The sequence below is a fragment of the Lathamus discolor genome, chromosome 7 (genome assembly GCF_037157495.1).
Source record: "Lathamus discolor isolate bLatDis1 chromosome 7, bLatDis1.hap1, whole genome shotgun sequence".
Classification (NCBI taxonomy): Eukaryota; Metazoa; Chordata; class Aves; order Psittaciformes; family Psittacidae; genus Lathamus; species Lathamus discolor.
Genome location: NC_088890.1, coordinates 15,948,888 through 15,969,809, shown reverse-complemented (window position 1 = coordinate 15,969,809; position 20,922 = coordinate 15,948,888). Strand labels below are relative to the sequence as shown.

Below are 20,922 nucleotides of genomic sequence, written 5' to 3'. Positions count from 1 at the left end.
GGTGGGATGCACCAGGAATGGCCCGAGTTTGACTGGCTCTATTGTGCTCTTCTGTGGCAAGCAACAGGCTGCATTTATGTGAAGAGCCAAGAGATTTAAAAGCAATTTCTTCAGAGGTGAATGGGCCTCCACTGTGCAAGGTCACATTATTGTCTGTCCTCCACATCTATTTATCTAGTAGTTGATGCAGCTAAAAAGCATGTATGTGGTTGGTGACTGCAGGGCATCTGCACAATTGTATTTCACCCTTGCTTGTTCAATTTACTTACAGCTTCCAGATTAAGTATGAATTCTCTTGGTGCAGTGTTATCATACTGGTGCTGCTAGACCATATTTAGCTAAGAAAGCAAACTGTGGAGACATGTATTATGGTCTAACTTTGTCAGCATTGCCTGGAAGGTGCTGCAGTGATTGAGATCTGAGCACAATGGATTTGAGACTTTTCTGAACCCATCTGTCCCAGGTTGTTACTGTCTTTAAAATCTTGTGGGCTAATAGATAGGCGTGACCCTAATCTTGCATACTTCCCTTTAGAGACCTGTGTTTGACATCAAAAGACTGCTGGGATTGTTAGCGATGGTAAGGTATGAATGTTGGAACAAATCAGGTAACACATTGTACATTCAGGTGCACAGTGAAAATGTCACTGTTCCGTCTGATGTTAGCAGTTGCAGCTCGTGGCTTTTTGCGTACCAGAAGTGCCCTATGGAGCCAATCTGACAGCGCAGCCCGGGTGACACCAGCCTGTATTTCCTTTCATAACAGCACAATGTAATCACTCTTTTTGTTCTTGTGCAGCCACAGGCTCCCTTGTAAGCGCAAATTCAAATGGGAGAAACATCAAAGTTAATTTGAAATGAAATGGACCCCAAGTAGTCTGGGGGAAATGGAGACATTACTTTGAGGCCACCCTTCTCCTGCCAAAACTGCAGCACCCCAGATGTCAGGAAGCCACGCTGCGCTCTTTGTCTGGTCTTGATTGACTGGATTGTTTTCATCCGAGCCTTTTTAAAGCTTTCCTCCTGCCTCCATGTTTTTAAGGAATGAAAAGCTAATATAAGGACATGGAGTGTTATGAAGCATGAAGTTCTATAAATATTTATGCTGAACTATCTAAAAAACTTGACAGTTCTTATTTTCTTGACAGATTGGGGTCACTTGTTATTTTTGACCCTGAGAATTGAAGAGCACATGGAGTTAGATCTGTTTGTAATGACTTTTGGATATTGTTGTCTGGTAAACTTGTAGGAATGTAACAGGATAACAGACTTTTTTTGTGGTATCTTTGTGAAAATGGAGCTTAAGCCTTGTACTGTGTTACCCACAAATCATCGCTCAAGTTACTGTTTCTGTGCAGTGTGGCAGTGAATTCCTGAACTTTCTTTGGCACATGTGAGTTTGAGTTAGCAGACGGGTTTGTCACTTCCCATGGACAGCTTTCACCTGGGTTGCTCTTGACTTCAACTACTCGGTGATCACCTTTGTCTCTAGGAACCACGGTGTGTTCCCGAGGCCAGCACAGGATGGGAACAAGGAAGGCTGAGTATCTGGCTTATAGTGTCCCCAGTGTTTTGCCACCAGTCCCAGCGCTGCGTTAAGTATCTCTCAGGCCAACTGAAGACAAACTCCTGTTAAAAGTGCTAATAAACAGGTATTTTCTGGAGAGAGGAGAGGTTTGCAACTCTCTGATGCTTGAGGATCCTTATTCAACATTATGCACACACAAGCGCAGTTCCTGCCTGAAGCTGAAGTGGCAGGTGAACATTTTAAAGCCGGGTCTGTCTTTTGTAGCAAAGCTGGAGCTTTGTGGCAACAGCCATGTTATTACATCCAGCTGCAGGGGCCATTCTTGCCTGTAAATTCCTTGTGTAGGAAAGGATCACTCCGATGGTTCACACTGAATGAAATCTAATGTGTTTTAAGGTAAATCTTGAATATATTGTTTGCGTCTGTGTCTCTCGCTGTCAGTCACTAGGGGGCACAAAGGAACTATCTAGGAAAGAAGATTATTCTTCTAAGTCCTGTATTTCCAGTTTACCTCTCTGAAAGTGGGGGGGGGGGGGGGGAGGAATTTCTGTGGCTGCCAAAAGACAGGATGGCTTCAAAATTCTGGTTTCATTGTTGTTTTTTCCCCACCCAAATCTACTTCTGGTTTGGAAGTTAAAAACTTCAAGGGGACTTCCATTTTTCTATAAGCACAATTTTGTGTTCAGAAGGTATGTAGCTCTCAGAGCAAACACACGAGCTGCTCATCAAGAGCTTTTAAGTACAGCTGGTGTAATTACTAAAGTTATTTCCTCGTTTCTCAGTTTTCTGTACTTCGAACTGTCTCCAAATGTGTCTGCTATATAAAGAGTAAGGCAGCAAAAGGAATTGTTCTCTGAACTTGTGGTTCTTTTGCAGGTTGCCTGCCTCATACGGGTTCCATCCGAGGTAGTCAAACAAAGGGCCCAGGTTTCTCCTTCCTCGAGTACCCTCCAGATTCTCTCCCGCACCTTGTATCATGAGGTGAGTTCAGAGCAAATTTCCAAACAAGTTACTTCATTCTTCCCACTCAGTTCCATACATGTCCAGAACCATGCCTACAATTTTGTTCCAGTTCTGTGTTCTCCCTGTACTTTCCCATCTATTATTCTGTTAAAAGTGATTGGCATGTTATGTTTAAGGAAACCAAACCCCCACCTTCCCCATGTGCATGCACTTACATGCACACTCTAAACAACTCTTTCCACTTCTTTTTATATGAGATACTTGCACTAAAAAATAAATTTAAAAAGGGGATTTAGCTTTCCAGTTTCCAAAGCTCTGCTTCTATTTATCATGGAATAGCTTGGGTTGGAAGGGACCTTAAAGCTCATCCAATTCCAACCCCCTGCCATGGGCTGGGACACCTTCCGCTAGACCAGGTTGCTCCAAGCCGCATGCAACCTGGCCTTGAACACTGCCAGGGCTGGGGCAGCCACAGCTTCTCTGGGCACCCTGTGCCAGCGCCTCAGCACCCTCGCAGGGAAGAGCTGCTGCCTAATGTCTAATCTAAATCTACCCTGTCCATGTCCTTGTAAAAAGTCCTTCTCCAGATTTCTTGGATGCCCCCTTGTATTTGTGCCATGTTCTGGGAAAACAGAACTTTGAGTCTCTGTATCTAGAGTTTGCTGAATGGTTTCCAGTTCTTGTAGCTGGCTTTAGAGGGGGTGTCCTAAAGGCACCAGTTCAGAGAGGCTCTGTAGGAGCTCAGGAAATGAGTGCTTATGTGCAGTATTTGTAGCTTTGAAAAATAAGGGCTTTTGTTATCTTTTCTGTAGCTATACTGATCCTGTAGAAACCTGTTCACCGCTGTTTTTACTGAGTCTCACAAGGGGTATTTTTCAAGTTTATTCCATAAGAGAAAGTAGCTCCTGAAAATACTGTGGGGAAAATATTATACATATTTCTGTGTGTAAAGGCCAGGGAAAGGAAGCCATAAATATGACCTTTAAATGATCCACTTGATTTTTATTTGCGTGTAAATAAAAACTATTGTGATAACCCTGCACAAGAGGGTCACTGAAACTTCTTGCTTGAAGAATGGATTGGTCATTCTGCTCTAAAAGCTGGTGCTCGCAAAACTGTATGGCTTTCCCCTTCTTTGTAGCTGGCAGAGAACCTTAGGTTTTGCCAAACACTTGAATAAACTGCCCTATAAGATAATGAATATAATCTTACATATGCTTATAAAATCGTAATGGTTTTTAATGTTATCAGCTAGTTAAAAATATAAAATGTCTTGATAAAAGCTCTAAATCAAGACTAAATGTGGTCAGGGAAAGTTGTCATCCTATGGGTTCATTTTTGCATGGGCTGTTCAAACAGAAAAGTAGTAGTTTCAAAATATTTATGGGATAGCACATACTTTTAGACCAAAGTTTTGGGCAAGTAGAGTTTGAAGTAATGTATTTCTGTATCTTCTTGTCCTTTTAATTTTAACTGTAAGGCATATCCTCTTTTCCATAACTGATTATTCTGAACAGTGGTTAAATGATCTTTGAAATGAACATAAACCTCTCTGGTACTGAGTCATGGAATACAGGATGCAATGCTATAATCAATATAGGCAATTTGCAAGAAGTTCAGGTCTGACATTCAGGCTATAATGTTTGCCTCATAATCACTGATAAACTGTGGTCTTTGGCAAACTAATTCCCTATAGCTGATGCTTTCTTTTGTTGGCTTACAGGGTATTCAAGGACTTTATCGGGGTTACAAAAGCACAGTATTAAGAGAGGTAAACCACTTGTTTTTCTCTTTTAATTGATTCCTGTGTGTCACTTTGTTTTCTAACACCAGATAGTACAATTGAGATCAGTTGCTCTAACCATAAGCTCTAAATCCTAGGGTGTTTCATTCTAGGTAAATTACTAGTTTGTGACTGAAATAGAATACTGATAAGGTGCACTAAGAAAACCTATGATACATGCAAAAAGTTGTCTACCACCCTGTGTCTCAGCTCTATTGCTGCTAAATTGTGAAAGGATGGAAATGTGTATGTTAACATGATGAAAACCATGAAGTAAAATACTGGAAACTTCCTCCAGTGCTGTGATTGCATCATTTGTAGTATGCATGCCAACAATGGTGAACTGGTGGCATCAGGCCAACTTTGGGACAGACAGATTTAGGCATTCTTTAAATATATTTGTCAGCAGATGCCAAAAGATTATCTGTCATCTGTATATAGAGAGGATTGTGCTCTCTTTTTAAATGGGTGAAAGCAATGCATTTAGTCATCCAGGCTGTAGATGTGATATGGCATTACTTAACTCTAAATCAGAATACTTCACTGCTGGAAAAAAAACGATGGAGCTAAAAATATTTTGGCCTGCTTGGCAGAAAATAGCTCCTAAACTAAAATCTCTTAATAAACGTACTGTGAATTACAGGATTAGTGTCATGGAAGTGTTTGATGTGCTGTGTGAACTGGAGGCAGATTATAAGAGGTAGAAAAACACGCTGGTGAGCTCCCAGTCTAAAACTGCTTCAGGATTGGATCCCAATTGGTGCACCATTAGCACCTCAAATAAAGAGATAAGGTTCAATTCCTATTAAAACATAAGAGCTTTTGTCCAGGAAGTATCTTAAGTTCTCTGTTCCATGTGCTCTGTGTGGGTTTGTCCTCTCCTTATGTAACTTGCTGAATAAACGTTTGGATCTTTGCTGCTCTTGTGTTTTAAACACAGGATCAGGTCTCTTGGCTGTGTTGCGTTGATATTAAAGCCAGTTGCAGAGGCTTTTCAAGCCTTCATTCAATAGCTCTGCTTTTAAAAGCTTTTTTTCATGCTGAAAGCCTTTTAGGACAGTTACGTTAGCCGGCTCTTGTTACAGCTGTGGTATAAGAATGGATATTACCTAAAATAAATACCAGAGTTCCTTAAAATGCTGACACATAATAATGGACTGAGTCTAATTTTGGCAGGTCTGAGTGTTTAAAAAATCACTTATTTGTGCAGAAATGACACCTGCTTTTCTGAAATGTAACCCCCACCATAGCTTTGTCCTGTACTGATTTTCTGGCTCACTAAACATGCTACTCACTCAGATTTCATTTGGAGACGGGCAAAAAAAGGCCAACAAATGATTTTGATTTCTCTGAGGGCTTCTGAATAAATGAATAAATTTGGATCCCGTTGCATACATATTTTGCATACTAACAGGTAGATAAAACACATGGTTACCACTGGGTGCTGTTCTCCTTAAAATCTGTTTTGACACATGTCGGGGTGGTAATTCTTTTGCAGACCATATTCATGGCACAGTGTATGACCCTGCTGAGAGAACTTTGTTTACTCAGAATGGCAGCACTTTGCTGGAGATTTAATGGGGGTCCTCTCCATTATGTATATTCATAAAAGATCTTTCAGAACTGATTTCAGTTGAAATATTGCTTTTTGGGAGAAACTGTCCAATCGAATGAGAAGTAAATGAAATGTGCTTTCTCTTCCAAATGAATCAAATCAGAGGTGATGTTTAAAAGAAAAACATCATCTTTGAATTTAACACTGTTAAGGCTGTTGCCTTTTTCTGACACTAAATGTTGTAAAGCAGTGTCCACTTGAGTCAGAACCTGCACCTGGAACTGTTGTAAGCCTGACACTTAATCTTGGTGTTTTCCCTTCTCTTTAGGGATGCTTCTTCCTTTAAGGAAAGTCTTTATTTTCAGATAAAAATCTATATTAATTCGTTATTGGACACATCTAGGTATCTGCATAGCGTATATAAACTGATACTTAATTCCAGCTGACTTGTATACATATAGACTTTGTTCACATGCTTTGGTTCTTCGTTTACACAAACCCCTTTGTTTAGTTACACTGGAGTGGGGTTTTTGAATAGAGGGGTTTCAGTGCATAATTTCTCATGGTAGAGGCTGGGAATGTTGATGCTTTTCAGATTATGATATTCTTGCACTGCCAAAATTCTTGAGCCAGAATTTGAGGAAGGTTAATTTTAGTTGCTGCATTGAGATAAAATTTTGCGTATTACCTAAAGCAGTGTCTGGCCAGAGATGTGCTTGCCAATTGCTTGGGCTTAAGTGAAAGTCAGTCTGTTATAAATGGAGTGAATGTTGAAACCTCGTCTTTATAGCATAGCAGATCTTTTCAAGACAGCCTTATTCTGCTCCGTGTAATTTGCATTAGCTGCTGTGCTGCTTCTGTTCTGGTGCAAGGTAGTTGCTTCATCCTCACTCTTTCACTTATCCGTCCGTTTTCTCATCAGAATAATCTCTGTACAGGTGAATACTGGAATAAAAAGAAAATGGGTATATGTGTAATGTTTTTGGAAATAATTTGGTTAACCTCAGTGCTTGGAAGTTTTGCCTGACTCTTTCACCTACCTCCTTTTTGGTGCCTCTTCTCTCACGTTGCTATTACATTTTGGTCTTTACATCTTTCTTTGATGCAGTTACACTAAACTAATCTGAAAATCAAAGGGGAAGTGAGGTACAGTGCCTCGCTCTGTTGGCAGTAGTAGCCCAAAAGAGACATCTGTGCTCCAAGAGGAAAGCTTTTGTGATAAAGCACAAAGAGGGTGCGTGGTTATTAGGTTGCTGAATGAGACTTTGAATAAATCGGAGGCTGTGAAATGATGTGGAATTCCCATGATGTCATTTCCAAAGCAAATCCAAGTGAGAGTTGTCCTTTCCTATGGGTGTGGTGTACCAGTGTGCATCGGTGTGGAAACTGCTTCCTGCTACTAAAAGCTGTCAATGGACAGGTAAATTTATTCATCTTTTCCACAAAAGAGACAAGTTCATTTGTAAAATCTCATAACAAGGCAGGAGCAGCCTATAAATCCACTGTAAATCCTCTAGTATTTCTTAATGGGAACACAGTTCTGCTGCTGAGGTCTTATATAAGCAAGTGGAGCCAGATTTTTAATTCCTGCATAATTCATTTTATTAACTATGACCAAGTAGAACATCTGTTAAAATTCCATAATGTTCAGTTCATGGGAAAAAGAGAGAAACCCCTGAGTTCCCATTGGAGCATTTCCATTCCCATTAATGCTACAGGACTCTAGCAGATGTCTTAAAAGATGTTATGAATGACAGGACAACATAAAAGAAAAGGAAATGCCTTGTCCAGTTTTCCTGTGTAAAATAGCTTGCTGTAGAATGAGTTATTTCACCCTCTGCGTGTCTGTGTGCAGGTTGTGGCTTTGCGCAAACAGTGCCACGTTTAGCTGTAGTGTCCCTTCTGTTGGGAGTTACCATAGTTTGGAAGAACTGAGTGAGTCCTGAGTGGGTGTTCTGTGTGGTTTTAATCTGATTTGTTACTTTTATAAAGTACTGCAGATGGACTGGGCCCTAGCCCAGAAATAGGTTGAAAAGGAGCTAAAATTACTATTGAACCCTTCCTTAAAGACAAAGGGGATGGAGGTTGACTGGCTCTTTATAATTCACAGATGTCTTGAAAGGAGACTAAGATTTCTACAAACATAGAATAGTTTGGGTTGGGAGGGACCTTAAGGATCATCCAGTTCAAGCCCCCATGAACAGGGACACCTCATACTAGACCAGGTTGCTCAAAGCCCCATCCAACCTGGCTTTCAAATCACAGTCCAATGTCAGTCTTTGTGCAGGTAGCCCTAAGTAAGCCTGTCCTCTGTGCTGCCTCATGGACTGTTTGGAGGCAGTTCAGGCTCTCTGCTTGCAATGGCCTCTGTTCAGGTAGAGGTGGTATTGATGCTTTACTTGACAATGCTTTTTCAGAGCTCTGAATTTGAAGGGAACTACCGATAAATCTGAAGCCACTCTTTTACAGCATGCTGGTGATCTTACTTGCAGAGAGGTAACCTAGTTATCATTTTGGGAGTCCTAGTGTTTTAAATTAGTACAGTTGTGGGTAGCTTTGGGTTTTTCCTATTAGCTTGGTTTTTTTTCCCTTCAGTGTATGCAAGTTAGAGTCCTAAGTGGATAAAGGCAGCTGCTGCTACCCTGGGAGGAAGAGAGCACTCCATGCTACATTAATTCTGGGGAGGAGGAGGACAGCTAGTTAAAAGTATGCTGTTGCATTCATGAGTGGCAGCAGTGTAATGAGCAGGCAACAAATTCGGGCTCTTGCCAGTCTCAGAAAGCCAAGAATTAATAATGTCTCTGAGGAGGAGGAGGTACTGTTTGTTGTATGGATGCCTGACTAGTGTCCTGACATAATGTCTATCAAAAGGGATATGGAGGATATGCAGTGCAGCCTGTGCAGAAAAAATACCTACAAAAAAACCCTTTCTTAAATGACTTACAAGCTGGGAGAGGGAATCTAAAGCAACTAGCAGCCAAATGGGCCTTAAAGGCATACCTGCTGGCTATTCCTAAATGTAAAGGGTCAGTGCACAAAGGATGCTGAGAAGGTTTAGTTGTAAAACTGTGAAACCCAGCTGAGACCTGTTGCCCCTGCTGAGGGAGGGAATGGGATGTGTGAGCTGGAGAGGGAACGCCTGCAAACAAGGAGCCTTGCTTGTTTATCCACTAGAGGTAGTTCTGCATGCTTTTTCTTTCATTAGGACATCTTTACATAAATATCCTGTTCTCCTAGCTGTTAGAGGCTTTTATTAAGTTTATCTCTGTTGCTGTAGGACAGAAAGAATGTTATTAATACATTCTTTTACTTGCACAATTAAAACTTTGATTTTCTATCGTTCTCTGTATTACAGAGCAGATGTCGATAGAAACAGGCAAACGGGACACTATGTTAATACAATACTTGAGAAAAGAAACTTCCTCCTCGATGAAATATGTGCAGGAGCTGTGTTTTGTTATGTTCTGGAAAACTGAGCTGGTTTTATTTTGTGATTCTAGATAGGTTTAACCAGGAATTTGCCGTGCAGGATTGTAACACTGTGGTGTCGACTTGTATTGAGCAACCAGCGTTTATTTCTCTGGCTCGGGTGTTTCCACACAGAACAAGTCTCATGAAAGGGATAGGAACTGTAAAATGAATTAACTAGCTAGTCCCTGCCATGTGGAAAGTTGCACAGAAGTCACATGACATGATTAATGGAAGGGAGGTTAAAAAATAAGTCTCTTGCTTCCCCCCACTCCTAAACACTACTCTGTCTTGGAAAGCCTATCACGGGGGCTGTATCAGCTCTTGTAGCACTTGTACGCTTGTATCCTTATGGTTATCTACATTCAAGGAATTTGAATTTTGAAAGGTGTATAAGGGTTCACAGTAGTTGTTGTGGGATAAAAGCAGGAGACAAGTCCATGCTCTGGGATAAGGGCTCAGGAGCAGCCTAACTCATGACCTGGAATGCTGAAAAATGGACAAAATGAGTAACTGTCCTTTGCTGTTGTAGGTTATACTTATTGCCTTCTCCATACAAACGCTGGGATAGTACTTGGAAATGAAAATGGACATCTCAAAAAGCACTTATAAATGGCTTTTGTGGACCACAAAACAACTCTGGGTTTTCTGATTTATCAGTTGTGGGAAACAGGCTTTGTGACATGCTTGAATAGCAAATAAACTGGCCAGGGTGGACAGAAACCTAAAGCAAATTCCTTGCTGAAGTTTGGGGCGTTGGTGGTGGCTTCATTTCTTTACTTTGTCAAGCATGTGCAATGATCTCAGATATTTTTCAGCTGAATTCCCTCTCTGAGGCTAGGTGCAGTACCATATATACTGGTTACAAGCAGAATGCAGCCATCCTTGCTGCCATCGATTTGCAGTTTACCGATGGAGCATACAATTATTGCATCTGTCTGACATCAGTGATCTCTTCAGATGAAAAGAATTTCCTATAGGCAGAGTGTTTCTGTAGTTTGAAAACTCCAGCCTTGCATCTAAGGTCTTTGAACAGAAAAAAAACCCACTTTGAAAACTATGTGTGCTAAAAACAGCCTCTGTGATTTGATAATACGGATTCTTTCCAAATGAATGTGTGTGCAAGCAGAGTCTTGCAGGAAGTGTATTCTACCACATGCTTGAAATAGAGACACTATTTCCATACATTCTCTAAGCAGCTTACTAAAGCACTTTTGCAAGTGATGTTTTCTGCAGCATTCATAGTGTAGGAATGTGTTTTGTGGGTCAGTAGCAACACTGTGGGCAAGGACATGTTGGGAAGAAGAAAATGCTTAATTTTGTTCTGGTTTTCTTCATGCTGTGATAATTGTGTTTTTGTTGGTTTGCTTGTTTGCTGCTTTTTGTAATCTTAATAACATAACTCTATTCTTTACATTGCTTGGTTTTGATTTTTGCATGTTTCACAATGGTGTGAAGAGCATACTCCATGTGCTCTCTCCAGTGGAGAATGAATTTCCTCACTTTCTTTTCCCATGTAAATAGAATTATCTGGGACAAAGGATCAGGAAGTGTTTGCAAACACATAAAAGCATCCCTTTCCCTGAAGAGAAGGTGGGACTGTACCAAGAGGGAGGACAGGCACCAAGAGATGAGTCCTCATTGTAAAAGGAGGAGGAAAGGCTTAATATTAAAATAGTAAGTACCAAATAAGTGATTATAAGGTGTATTAAAAAAGCTGTCTGGTCGTGTCATGCAATAAATAACATCTTTAAAGCTTTCCAGGGCAAACTGAGGATATTAGAGTTAATGGAATAACTTTGAATCTTCAGTCATTGTAGCCTGAGAGCATGACACTGAAGTCACTAATGGGATAAGACAGTTGTGCCTACTTCTGTAAAATTTGGCTGACCTGAACACTTGCGACTTGTTGAAAAGCAGAACTGAAAGAATCAAACAAAAATGTGTGGGATTTTTTGCTGAGTGGTGGCTTTTACTTTTAATTCCACAGCCACATTCCACTATGGGCAACTGTATTTTGTCTGTCTAAACTCTTTCTGTAGTTCTCAGCGGGAGACAAGATTTCCTGTTAGTAAGCTGTGGTCATCCTGCTGATGGCTGCAGTGTTGCTGGGCTCTATCTGGTGGAGACTGTGGGTGAAGCAATTTCTGTGTGTCTGTGCTGAAGTAGGTAGTTTTCTAACGCTAAAAACTGATGTGCATGTGGCTTATCTGCTTATATAAAATCTGCACAAAGACATATGGATGCCTGTACATGTAAAATATGGTATTGTTTTTAATAATACCTTGTCAAGGGGTTAGGACTCTGAAGCAACTAGTCTTATAAATGTGATTGGTCTGGAACAACAAGCAATTTAGCAATTTCTTCAAGTACAGGACTGTCTTTCAAGGATGAAATTCTTGCCTGAAGTAGTCCAAACACTGATTTTTACAGTGAAATACTTTCACCAGCAGAATCGCGCTGCTGTCAGTCTTAATAGCAATTATCTCGAGCTGCTATTACCCAGTTTCTCTACGTCTGCTAAAAACCAGAAGCACAGTTAAAAGAATCAGCAATCCAAAATCAAAAGCTGTTCCCCAAAATTCCTTGTATGATGTTATCTCAACCAGCAGTTCTGCTTTAACACAATGACCCCAGTGTCTGCTCTGTCTGGTCAAGAGAAGATGCACTTCAGGACCCAAGGGCATAGTGGGAGTTCTGAGGAGCAGGGCTGGCATGGGACCAGGAGCCTGGGCTCTCTGCTTCCTGCTTGCCCTTGAGCTTGGCAGTGACTGAGAGCCTTTACCACTCGTGAATCTCTGGCCACTGATTGAGTGGTGGCTGTTGTCTTGCTTTATCTTTTATCAGAAAGATGATCTTTTCAGAAAGATGTTTTTGTATTCTGTAGCTTGTTGCAATAGTTCAGCAAGAGGGGGGTCTGAGGGCACTGACATACGAGTTCTAGCGATTTGTTTGGGGGAATTCTCCCCTTTCTGTTGCAGGGTTAGCACTTCTGTAGCTTAAAGTAGCAGGAAGCAGTGGGCTTTGAGCTGGAGCTCAAAGGAGGCCCTGATGTGTACCAGCTTCTGGTTCTGGTACGGGGTGAAAAACCTCTGGCAGTGGGGCGAGGCAGGCAGCCGAGGAAAATGTCCTCTTACATTATCGCAGCACTGATTGTAAGAATCTGTCATCCATACCTTCGATATGAGTTTCAGGCACATACCCATAGTCATAGAATTAAAGAATAGTTAGGGTTGGGTAATAACGGGCACATCAGCAGTGCTGGTTTTAATGGGCATCTTAGTGCCTGAATCGCTGCTTGTTCAGGTTTTTGAAGGCAGTAGTGATCATGATCTTCCATCTGCAGGTACAACAGCAGATCTGGAGGGATGTAGCTAAAGCATGTAGGAAAGAAGAAACTGATTTTAATCTAGACTGTTGCTGCTGAAACCATGCCTTCATTTGACCGTAAATAATTCCACCCAACCCTGACATGGCAGTAGATTATGTATCTATATATATGTATATATTTACTTACGTACATACTTTCTTTGTTACTTGCTTACATTGCATATATTGTTTATATATGAAAGTAGGCATCTGAGAAATATGTAACTGAAAAGTTGAATCTATAACTCAAAGTTTATGGTGAAGGTGTGAAAAAGAGAACAGATCTGTGGCAGAGAGCTTGTGTAATATATCACAGTTATGTTGATATTTGGAAGCATGGCTACAGAGGCACTTGGGAGACTCTGCTACAAGAACAGTTCTTCCAAGTGCTTAATACAGATAATACTTCATTTTTCTTGAAACACTATCTTATCATATTACGGGAAGTAGGTATCAATTCCACTGCTTTGAGTATAGAAGTGATTCCCCAAAACAGGCATGTGTGTCTTCAGAATATTTTACTGGCTGGTTAAGGGAAAAGAAGTTAATTTTGGGCACAGGAACTCTAGTTTCTAATTTAAAACAAAACTGAATCGGTTTCTTCCTTGCTGTGGGCATACTGACTTGAGTGCTGCAAGCTGTTATACACTAGAGGGCACGCAATGCCTGCACTTGGTGCAATACCAGCCCATGCAAATGCCTATCACAAGGGATCTAATCTCAGGATGACCTGTGAATGTTGAAATTGACTTTGCTTTACAACTGGGTTGAGAGGCAGGATTACAGGAAACCTCAAATTTGAAATGTTATTAATTTTATTTGACTCTAGGGACTAGTCCCATTGAATTTCCTGGGACTAACTTGTATGAGTAAATGGAGTGGATTTAGTATGGATGATTTTAGGTGTTCCTATCTTTTAACTTCGATATGAGTTGGTTAAGATCTATAGGTCTAGCATTCCCCTTGTATTCCTGCCTGTGTGATCATAAAGAGAAAGGAGGTTGTATGATCATGACACCCGAGCGCCCATACTGAGATACGAAGTTACGTATGTAAGTTTTATGAGTTCTGGGGTTATGCAGTAAGCTATTTTACATTTTATCATCAGTTTTTGCCAAGATTCTATATTTCTTTTGTTTATCTATTGCTAACAAGAATATAATAAGCTTTATAATCTTTGGGATAATCCCCATGTGGTGAGCACCTTAATTTTAGAACCCCATGTCCATTTGTACGCAGTTAGAAATACATGGGGGGGATGGAGCAGGAGGGACTGATGGCAACGTGATTTTCATTATGTTTATAGAAATGCAGGCAAAGCAGGCCTGGTGTGTATGCCGCAGATGGAAATGGTGTTATTAAACCAGGCTCTTATCTCACTTCTAGTTTTCTGTTAATTTTATAGAAGCCAATAAAGTTTAAGCTCTGCAGATTTTCTTTTTATGCTGGTTGAATATGTGAAAACTGTGTTCTTGCTTTTCAAAGCCAGCAGGTCTAGCTACAGTAAAGTAGAGCTTGGCCTGAACATTTTGGCATCACAGCACAGATACAGCAATGCCAAGGCCACTCTGCCAGATCCAGCTATCCCAGGCTTGAATCTTTCCTAGTTAAGGATGCTAGTGATGCACAATATGTGACATGGATTAATTTGTTGTGAGTAAACTGCGGTATCACAATGCTCTTTCAGACAGAACAAACCCCCAAAAAGAGAAACAAGAAAGAAATAAGGCAGGATACTACCTGTGCTTTCCCATGGGAGAAGTACATTGTATTCTGTGTTTACATTTTACATTGTACAGTCTTTTCACATGAAAGAGAAGAGCAAATAAAGAAGTATCCATGCATATCAGAACAAATAATATGCTCACACCTCAGTGAGAGGTTATCTGCTCCCTTCTTGCTTTTGCTGATACGAACTCTTGAAGTGCAGTAAAACATTTTAGGAGTCTCATGAAATACAAGGCCATAAGGTGCTTAACTGAAACATGTCTTGCTGACTTTAACATACTGAATGCCAATTAAAGCAAAACTTGGCCCAGTATGAATTTTGCCACTGGCTACATACCTCACAAGGTTGGGATGGATGGTTATTCCCATTCTCCAACCCTCCCAGCATTTTGCCTTCTGGCCTGTACAGCTGTGCTGCTGCTATACTTTCTATTTCTGGAAATGACCCATGCTGTTAGGTCAGTTTGTTTTAGCCTTGCTCCTTGTTGCTGAAGTAGAATAGCACATTTCCCCTAACTGCATGAAAGCTGGGGTAGACAATCATGATAAATATGATTAATGGGCCTCTCTGCTCTGCAGCTGAAGGCTTCCTGAGATTCTGTGTCAACTACACTACAGCTCCCCAAACCAATCTTTAGATAGAAAGTGTTCCTCAGCTTCAATTATCTTGATGGCAGTTTTAGTCAGGCTCTTGTTACAGGAAAGTCTTTACAATTGAAATAGGAGGCTGCAGGGGTAACATTGACAAGAAAAGCAATTAATAAGTATGGGTGAATTTGGATTTTTTTCCATTCTGCTTTGTTACCTTGAAGTTTCTTAGTTATGTTTCCAGGGACTGAAGTTAACTCTGGGTTTAGGTTAAGTTAATTCCATGCCCGGCTCAGCAGGATAGTAGCTATGCTAAGGGATAGTAGCAAGTGATGGTGACTTTGAGTCAATTATAACTTGTCAGTACATGGGATATATTTGTAGGTTACTGTTCTTTTTGTCTCCAGTAAAGTGTCTCAAATACTGTATTCATAGAACTTGACAGAAAATATCTTGTGTTGTCACTTTTGTCAGAAGAAAAACAAATGTTATCGTGATGAAAAATGTTATCTGAAAGCTCTAGCAATTATCTGACTGCTCCTTCAGAAATGGAATTAAAGAATATAGAGGGGGGGGGGAAATCCCCACATTGGTGGGAGTGATAACAACATGTGATTGGCATCAGAGAACATTTAGCTTGCACCTTCTGTTAATCAGCAAACATATTTGTGAGGGTAGTCTGAATTGTCCTCTGAGAGGCCAGGCTTCTGCCCTGCTGTGGGAATTGCTGCTGCAGCACAGGCTGCTGAATCCATCCGGCTTTCCTGGGGAGTGCTCTGCAATTGTAATGGCAGGAGCACATCAGCATTCTCAATAATTGAGTACAAGTCTTAATAGCAAATAATCCTCTTGAAGTTGTTCCTCCCTCCACTGCAATCAAAGGAGAGCTTTGTTAAGGCATTAACTAGCAAATGAGCTGCTAAATACTGGTAATAACCTATTTCCTATAGATTGCTTTTTAATTATAGCCTAAGCTGTGTCCTGAAATCACTGCTTAGGCAAACCAATGTTTATGGTCACTTCCAACCACTGTGTGTAATTGGCAACAAAGTGATTTTTAAAGTCTTTACTGATACTAGAACACACTTTGCTTATGTATTTCTGCCTGCAGCCATACTTCTGTCAGTGTTTTTCTTTTTCATTGTTGGAGTTTAGTTTAAATGTGCTATGAAATTGTTTTAGTTCTACTTCCATGTACAATATGTCCTCATTAGATTTTTAGATAGCATAGATATTTTTCCACTTAACTGTTACAAGAAACTTTTCCTATGAAGGAGGAGGAATTAACCACTTTATTTTTGTATCTATTGGTTAGTGCAAACTATTTATTTTGCTAATCTGTTGCAGCAGCCATTTAGAAAACTAAATGATGTTTGGTTTTTTGCAGGAAGTGAGTATTTTTTTGTCTGTTCATTGCTTTTTTTCCTCCCTAGACTTCAATAAAGGCTGCATGTCTTCCAATATATCATTCTGCTTCCCTTCAAACCTGACTTTTTTATAAGGCAGCACAGCCGTCACCATTGGCAAGCGTTAAGCTTGATAATTAGTTCAATATAGTGACCAATTCTGTGAATTATGAGTTCAAAGCAACATATGGACATGGATGAAATCAGATTTTGGCATTTCTCACTTAGATTGTTTCAGGACACTGCTGGAGCTTCTTTGATCTGTAAATAACAACTGCAGTTCAGGGCCTTACTTAAAATACATCAAACGCATTCATGACTTGTGCTTTTACATGTAGACCTCGCTTCTAGTTATGATTTTGAATCAGATTAATAAAGCTCTTAATGTTTTGAGATTTTGTGGAGAAAGCTTCCAAAGATAGTTCTTTTCATTCTTCACGTTTTAGGAGAAGCAGCAAACATTTCTCTGTCTTAATGTGCACCCCAGACTGAATCAACAGATGCTTTATGAAGCCAAAAGTGACTGCCTCCTGTGTTGCAGATCCTCTGCAACATGATGGCAATGGGTGTCTTCCTTGATTCTTTTAGCAGTATGAAACAAGTGAACCGAAGGTATATTTTCACTACACTGTGCAGTAACTTCAGTTAACTCCTTTCCCTGCTGTAGCTTGCCCATAGCAGCCTTTTTCCTAGTTCTGACGTTTGCCATGCTTTGAATTATGCTGTACCAGACAGGAGCTGGAGGTAACCAGCCAAGCTCTAGTTGTTGTTCCTTAAAGATATACAGAGGTACTGACCTAGTTCAAGAAGCAGCATTGCCTTTCAATAGTTCACTAAATGCACTACCCTGGGCTTATCAGTTAGTTACAAAAGGGCTATACGATTTCTTGGTAGCAAAGGAATGTGAGGAATTATGGCTTCTCAGTGTTTTACCATCAGCTTTCCAGCTGGGTAACTCCATTGCTTCTAATTTAACTCCCAGTGTTTTGCTTAGAATAGTTCAGCATTCAGCAGTAGCGCAGTGGGGTTTTTCTGGTGTATAGTTAGTGTAATTACCTGAGTTCTGCACAAACACTTAAGAGCTGTTTTCATAGCATTCTTGGGTCTACTGAGTTAAAGTTCTTGCCCTGTACAACCTCTAATCTACAACTGTGTACTTGGTGAAAATTCACAGCAACTCTCCACCACGTACAAAAACCCTATCAGCTTGAAAGTCAGCTGAAAGAAAAGCTTATTTTCCAAGCAACCCTGTCCCTTTTCTGTCTGTAGTCCCTTGATAAGATGCCAAATACCTCACACTTGGAGCATTTAGTTGTGGGTGGCATATTGGAGAACGTGAGCAGGCGTGTTAGGTTTTACCTGACAGGATCAGACCTATGTCCTGTCTGGTCCAGTATGTTGTCTCTCCTTGGGGCTGGATGTGAAATCCTCGGGGAAGCTGGGAGGTAGGAAAGGTGCCCTGCTGCGTTTCAGGCTCACAGCCGGCAGCTGTTGAAAGGCAAGCATTCAACCTTCCTCAGTGAGTCCTTGTCCGGGACCCCTAACAACAATGACTGTAGAAGTAGGTACTACAAAGCCTAAACCTTTACATTAACCCTTTTAAATGCATGTAGCTGGCTTAGATTTCTTTCACCACTGACAGATATTTTTTGAGGGGCAGCTTCTATTTGCCTAGAAAAAGAAATACTTCTTACTTATTCCCCATTTATCTTTCCCTTCAAGACTTTCCTCCACAACATCTTTCTTTATTTCAGTATCCGGCTTTGTAAAACGTCATCTTACACAGATAAACTTTCAATCTCTGTGGGCCGAATCATGCTCCTATCAGTGTTTTCTGATGCTGACTTCCCTCTCGCAGAATTGTGTGGGCTGATAAGTTGGGCCACAATGCAAGTCCATGTATCTCCCAGACTTGTGTGGCAGAGGCTTCTCCAGAGTGATTGAATGGTGGTCCCTTACCTTTGTCGCAAGATCTTTTGAAGGCTGCAGTTTGATGTCTGGAAAGTAGTAACTAGAAGAAGCGCTAACAAAGCTATGGGCTTTGTTAGGTGGTTTAGAAAGAGTAATTCTCACCATGAGGATTCTTGGCAGCTGTGGTACAACTTCTTCCCACACCTGCCATACTTGGAAGAGGATTTCAGTTCCGTGTCAGGGTAGGTGAAAAAGCTGTATGCATCCAAAGAACCCTGAGGTGTGTAGATGTAGTGTAATGAGGGAGAAAGAGTTGACATCAAAATGCAACTGGAGCTGTTGTGAAAAAGAAACCAGCAGAGGACAAGGAAAGGCAGAGGAGTGGCAACAGCAAAAACACTGAGGTGCAGTGAAAGGACTTGTGTTTAGTTCCAGATCTGGACAAAACCTAACAATAGGAGGAAGAGTTTTCAACTGATTTGGTGCTTTCTTATCTTCATTGATTTCCCAGTGCTCATGGGGAAATGGACATACTCATTGAAATGGAGCATACTCATGGACGCTTGAGGGTTTTTGTCACGTACTCTGCCTGGCTGGAAGGCCTTGTGTTTTGCAAAGGGAACACCCTGCAGGAAGGAAATGGGTAGAGCATGTAATTTTCAATGTGAGAAACACTGGGGGATGCTTTCAGTGGGATGTCTTTTTCTTGCTGGTTCTAAAGGCCTTTGGTTTCTTTACTGGCTTTTGAAACTGAAGAGAGAATGCTACTTCAGGGACCATCTGTCTTTGTGGTTTTAATTATGTCAGAAGGTTTGAAAGGCTCTGCATTTTGGAAGATAAATGATTCAGTGAATTTTTATTCTTTAGCTTGAGTAGTTTGTATCATTGAGCTACTTAATTTGTACTTTGCTCAGCTTGCTTATTTAAGCTGAATTCTGGCTTGACTAGTTGAGAAGGGATGGGCCCACAGGGCTTGGCATTGGCTAAAAATGATATGGTGAAGAGCAAAAGGGCAATGAGGTCTGCTCTGAGAAGGTGAAAGAGATGCCTCTGTGAGGGTTTTGGGACTGAATCTCAGCAGGATTTTTATTGTAATTTAATATCTGAATCTTCTGGGATTTGTTAGAATTAGATTCTGAAGAACATTATTCCTTTTTCGGTTGTCTCTAGTATTTGTATCAAAACTGTATCCCATAAGATTATATTTTATGAATTTTTTAGTTATTCTTTTTTATCCTCAATTTATTTACCCTTTTTGGTGCTCTGAAACACATGCATGTTTGCCATGAGTGCTAATGCTTCATCTTAATGAGCAGGAATTTTGTTTTGGATTCTTAGCTCTTTTGCCAGTGCTCTTTATTGTTTTTTCGCTTTGGTTGTAGATCTAGCGATGTGTTTAATGTGTTCATTTTGAGTTTTAGATAGTTGAGAGATGCCTATTCTGAATATTTAATGGTACTAAAATGGAGTTTGTGAAAGAATGTAATTAGAAACTAAGCCCAGGAATTTCTGTGGCAGGGCAGGCACTTCTGGCCTCAACTGTCCCTGACTGGAAGAAGAATAAAGCTCACGGTGCCTCTACAAATCACTGAAGCATTCCCTTCCCTGATGTTATGATACATGTCTTATGGTCTGTTGAGAGACAATATGAATGTGCCTGGTGGAGAAATGTTGTCTGGATAAACTTGGATGTTACTGTGTCTTCTCCCCGTGCCTTTTATGATCCACATCTCTCAGACTGATGTGAATATGTCAAATATGAGCTGCTTTTGATGAAAAAACAGAAGAATGTCTACATCTAATGAGCATGGAAAAAATGTGAACTAAATGCTATGGGGAAGTTTCAAACACCAGCCAACAAAAGAGCTCTGATGGGTTTGTTTTCATTCCTGTACTTTTTTTTGAGCCTATTTCAGGATTGTTGATGTTTCATTTGGAATTTTAGGTGGGCATTTGAAGGAGGCAGTGTATTTGTGTGATTTAAGATGGCCTCTGTGCATGGTGACTAAGCAAACCTTGCCTAGATATTCCAGATGTCTGGAAGAGAAAATAAATGAGGGAAAACAATTTGAGTCAGGAAGAAATAGTTAAACATTTGGGGTTGGCAAACCATGGGGAGAGAACTCTGCCCATGATCCTATAGTGCCATGCTGTGTTCAGAGTAGTGAAAAGCAAGATGCGAAAGATCTTTTATCCTTTGTTTCACTCTAATATCTGAGTCAGTATGTTGCACAGATCCACAGGTGAGGTGGACATAAATTGTGCTCTTGGAAGTTATCGGACCAGTAATTTAACCTCTGACTCATCCCCGCATGGTACAGTATTACAAATGTAGTCTCCAAGGAAGGATGAACACGTTTCCTAAGCCATTGGGCACAAACAAAACCTTCAAAATCAGTCAAGAATACCTCCTTGTTCCACCGCTCCCTCACCCCTCATGCCATGGGATGTATTTATTGTGGCTATTGCAAGGAGAATTCAATCTGTCCATTTTGTTCTGTGCTCAGGGTGACTAAAAGCACCTTTCCTTGTTTTATCCAGCTTGTGTTTAGTTCTGTGTCCTTTTAAAACTTTCCAGACCACCAAGTGTGATGACTCTCAGTAAGATTATGAATATCCATGGC

General features: G+C 40.6%; 1 protein-coding gene across 6 annotated transcripts in view; it reads left to right on the top strand.

Moving 5' to 3' along the window:
* SLC25A26 (solute carrier family 25 member 26) overlaps nucleotides 1–20,922 on the top strand; it is an 83,369-nt gene that overhangs the window by 15,492 nt on the left and 46,955 nt on the right. For all 6 annotated transcript variants that reach the window (XM_065687810.1, XM_065687808.1, XM_065687811.1 and 3 more), the window contains exons 4-5: nucleotides 2,404–2,508; nucleotides 4,214–4,261. In XM_065687810.1, coding sequence (XP_065543882.1) covers nucleotides 2,404–2,508; nucleotides 4,214–4,261 — 153 coding nt within the window. The remainder of the gene's footprint in view (nucleotides 1–2,403; nucleotides 2,509–4,213; nucleotides 4,262–20,922) is intronic.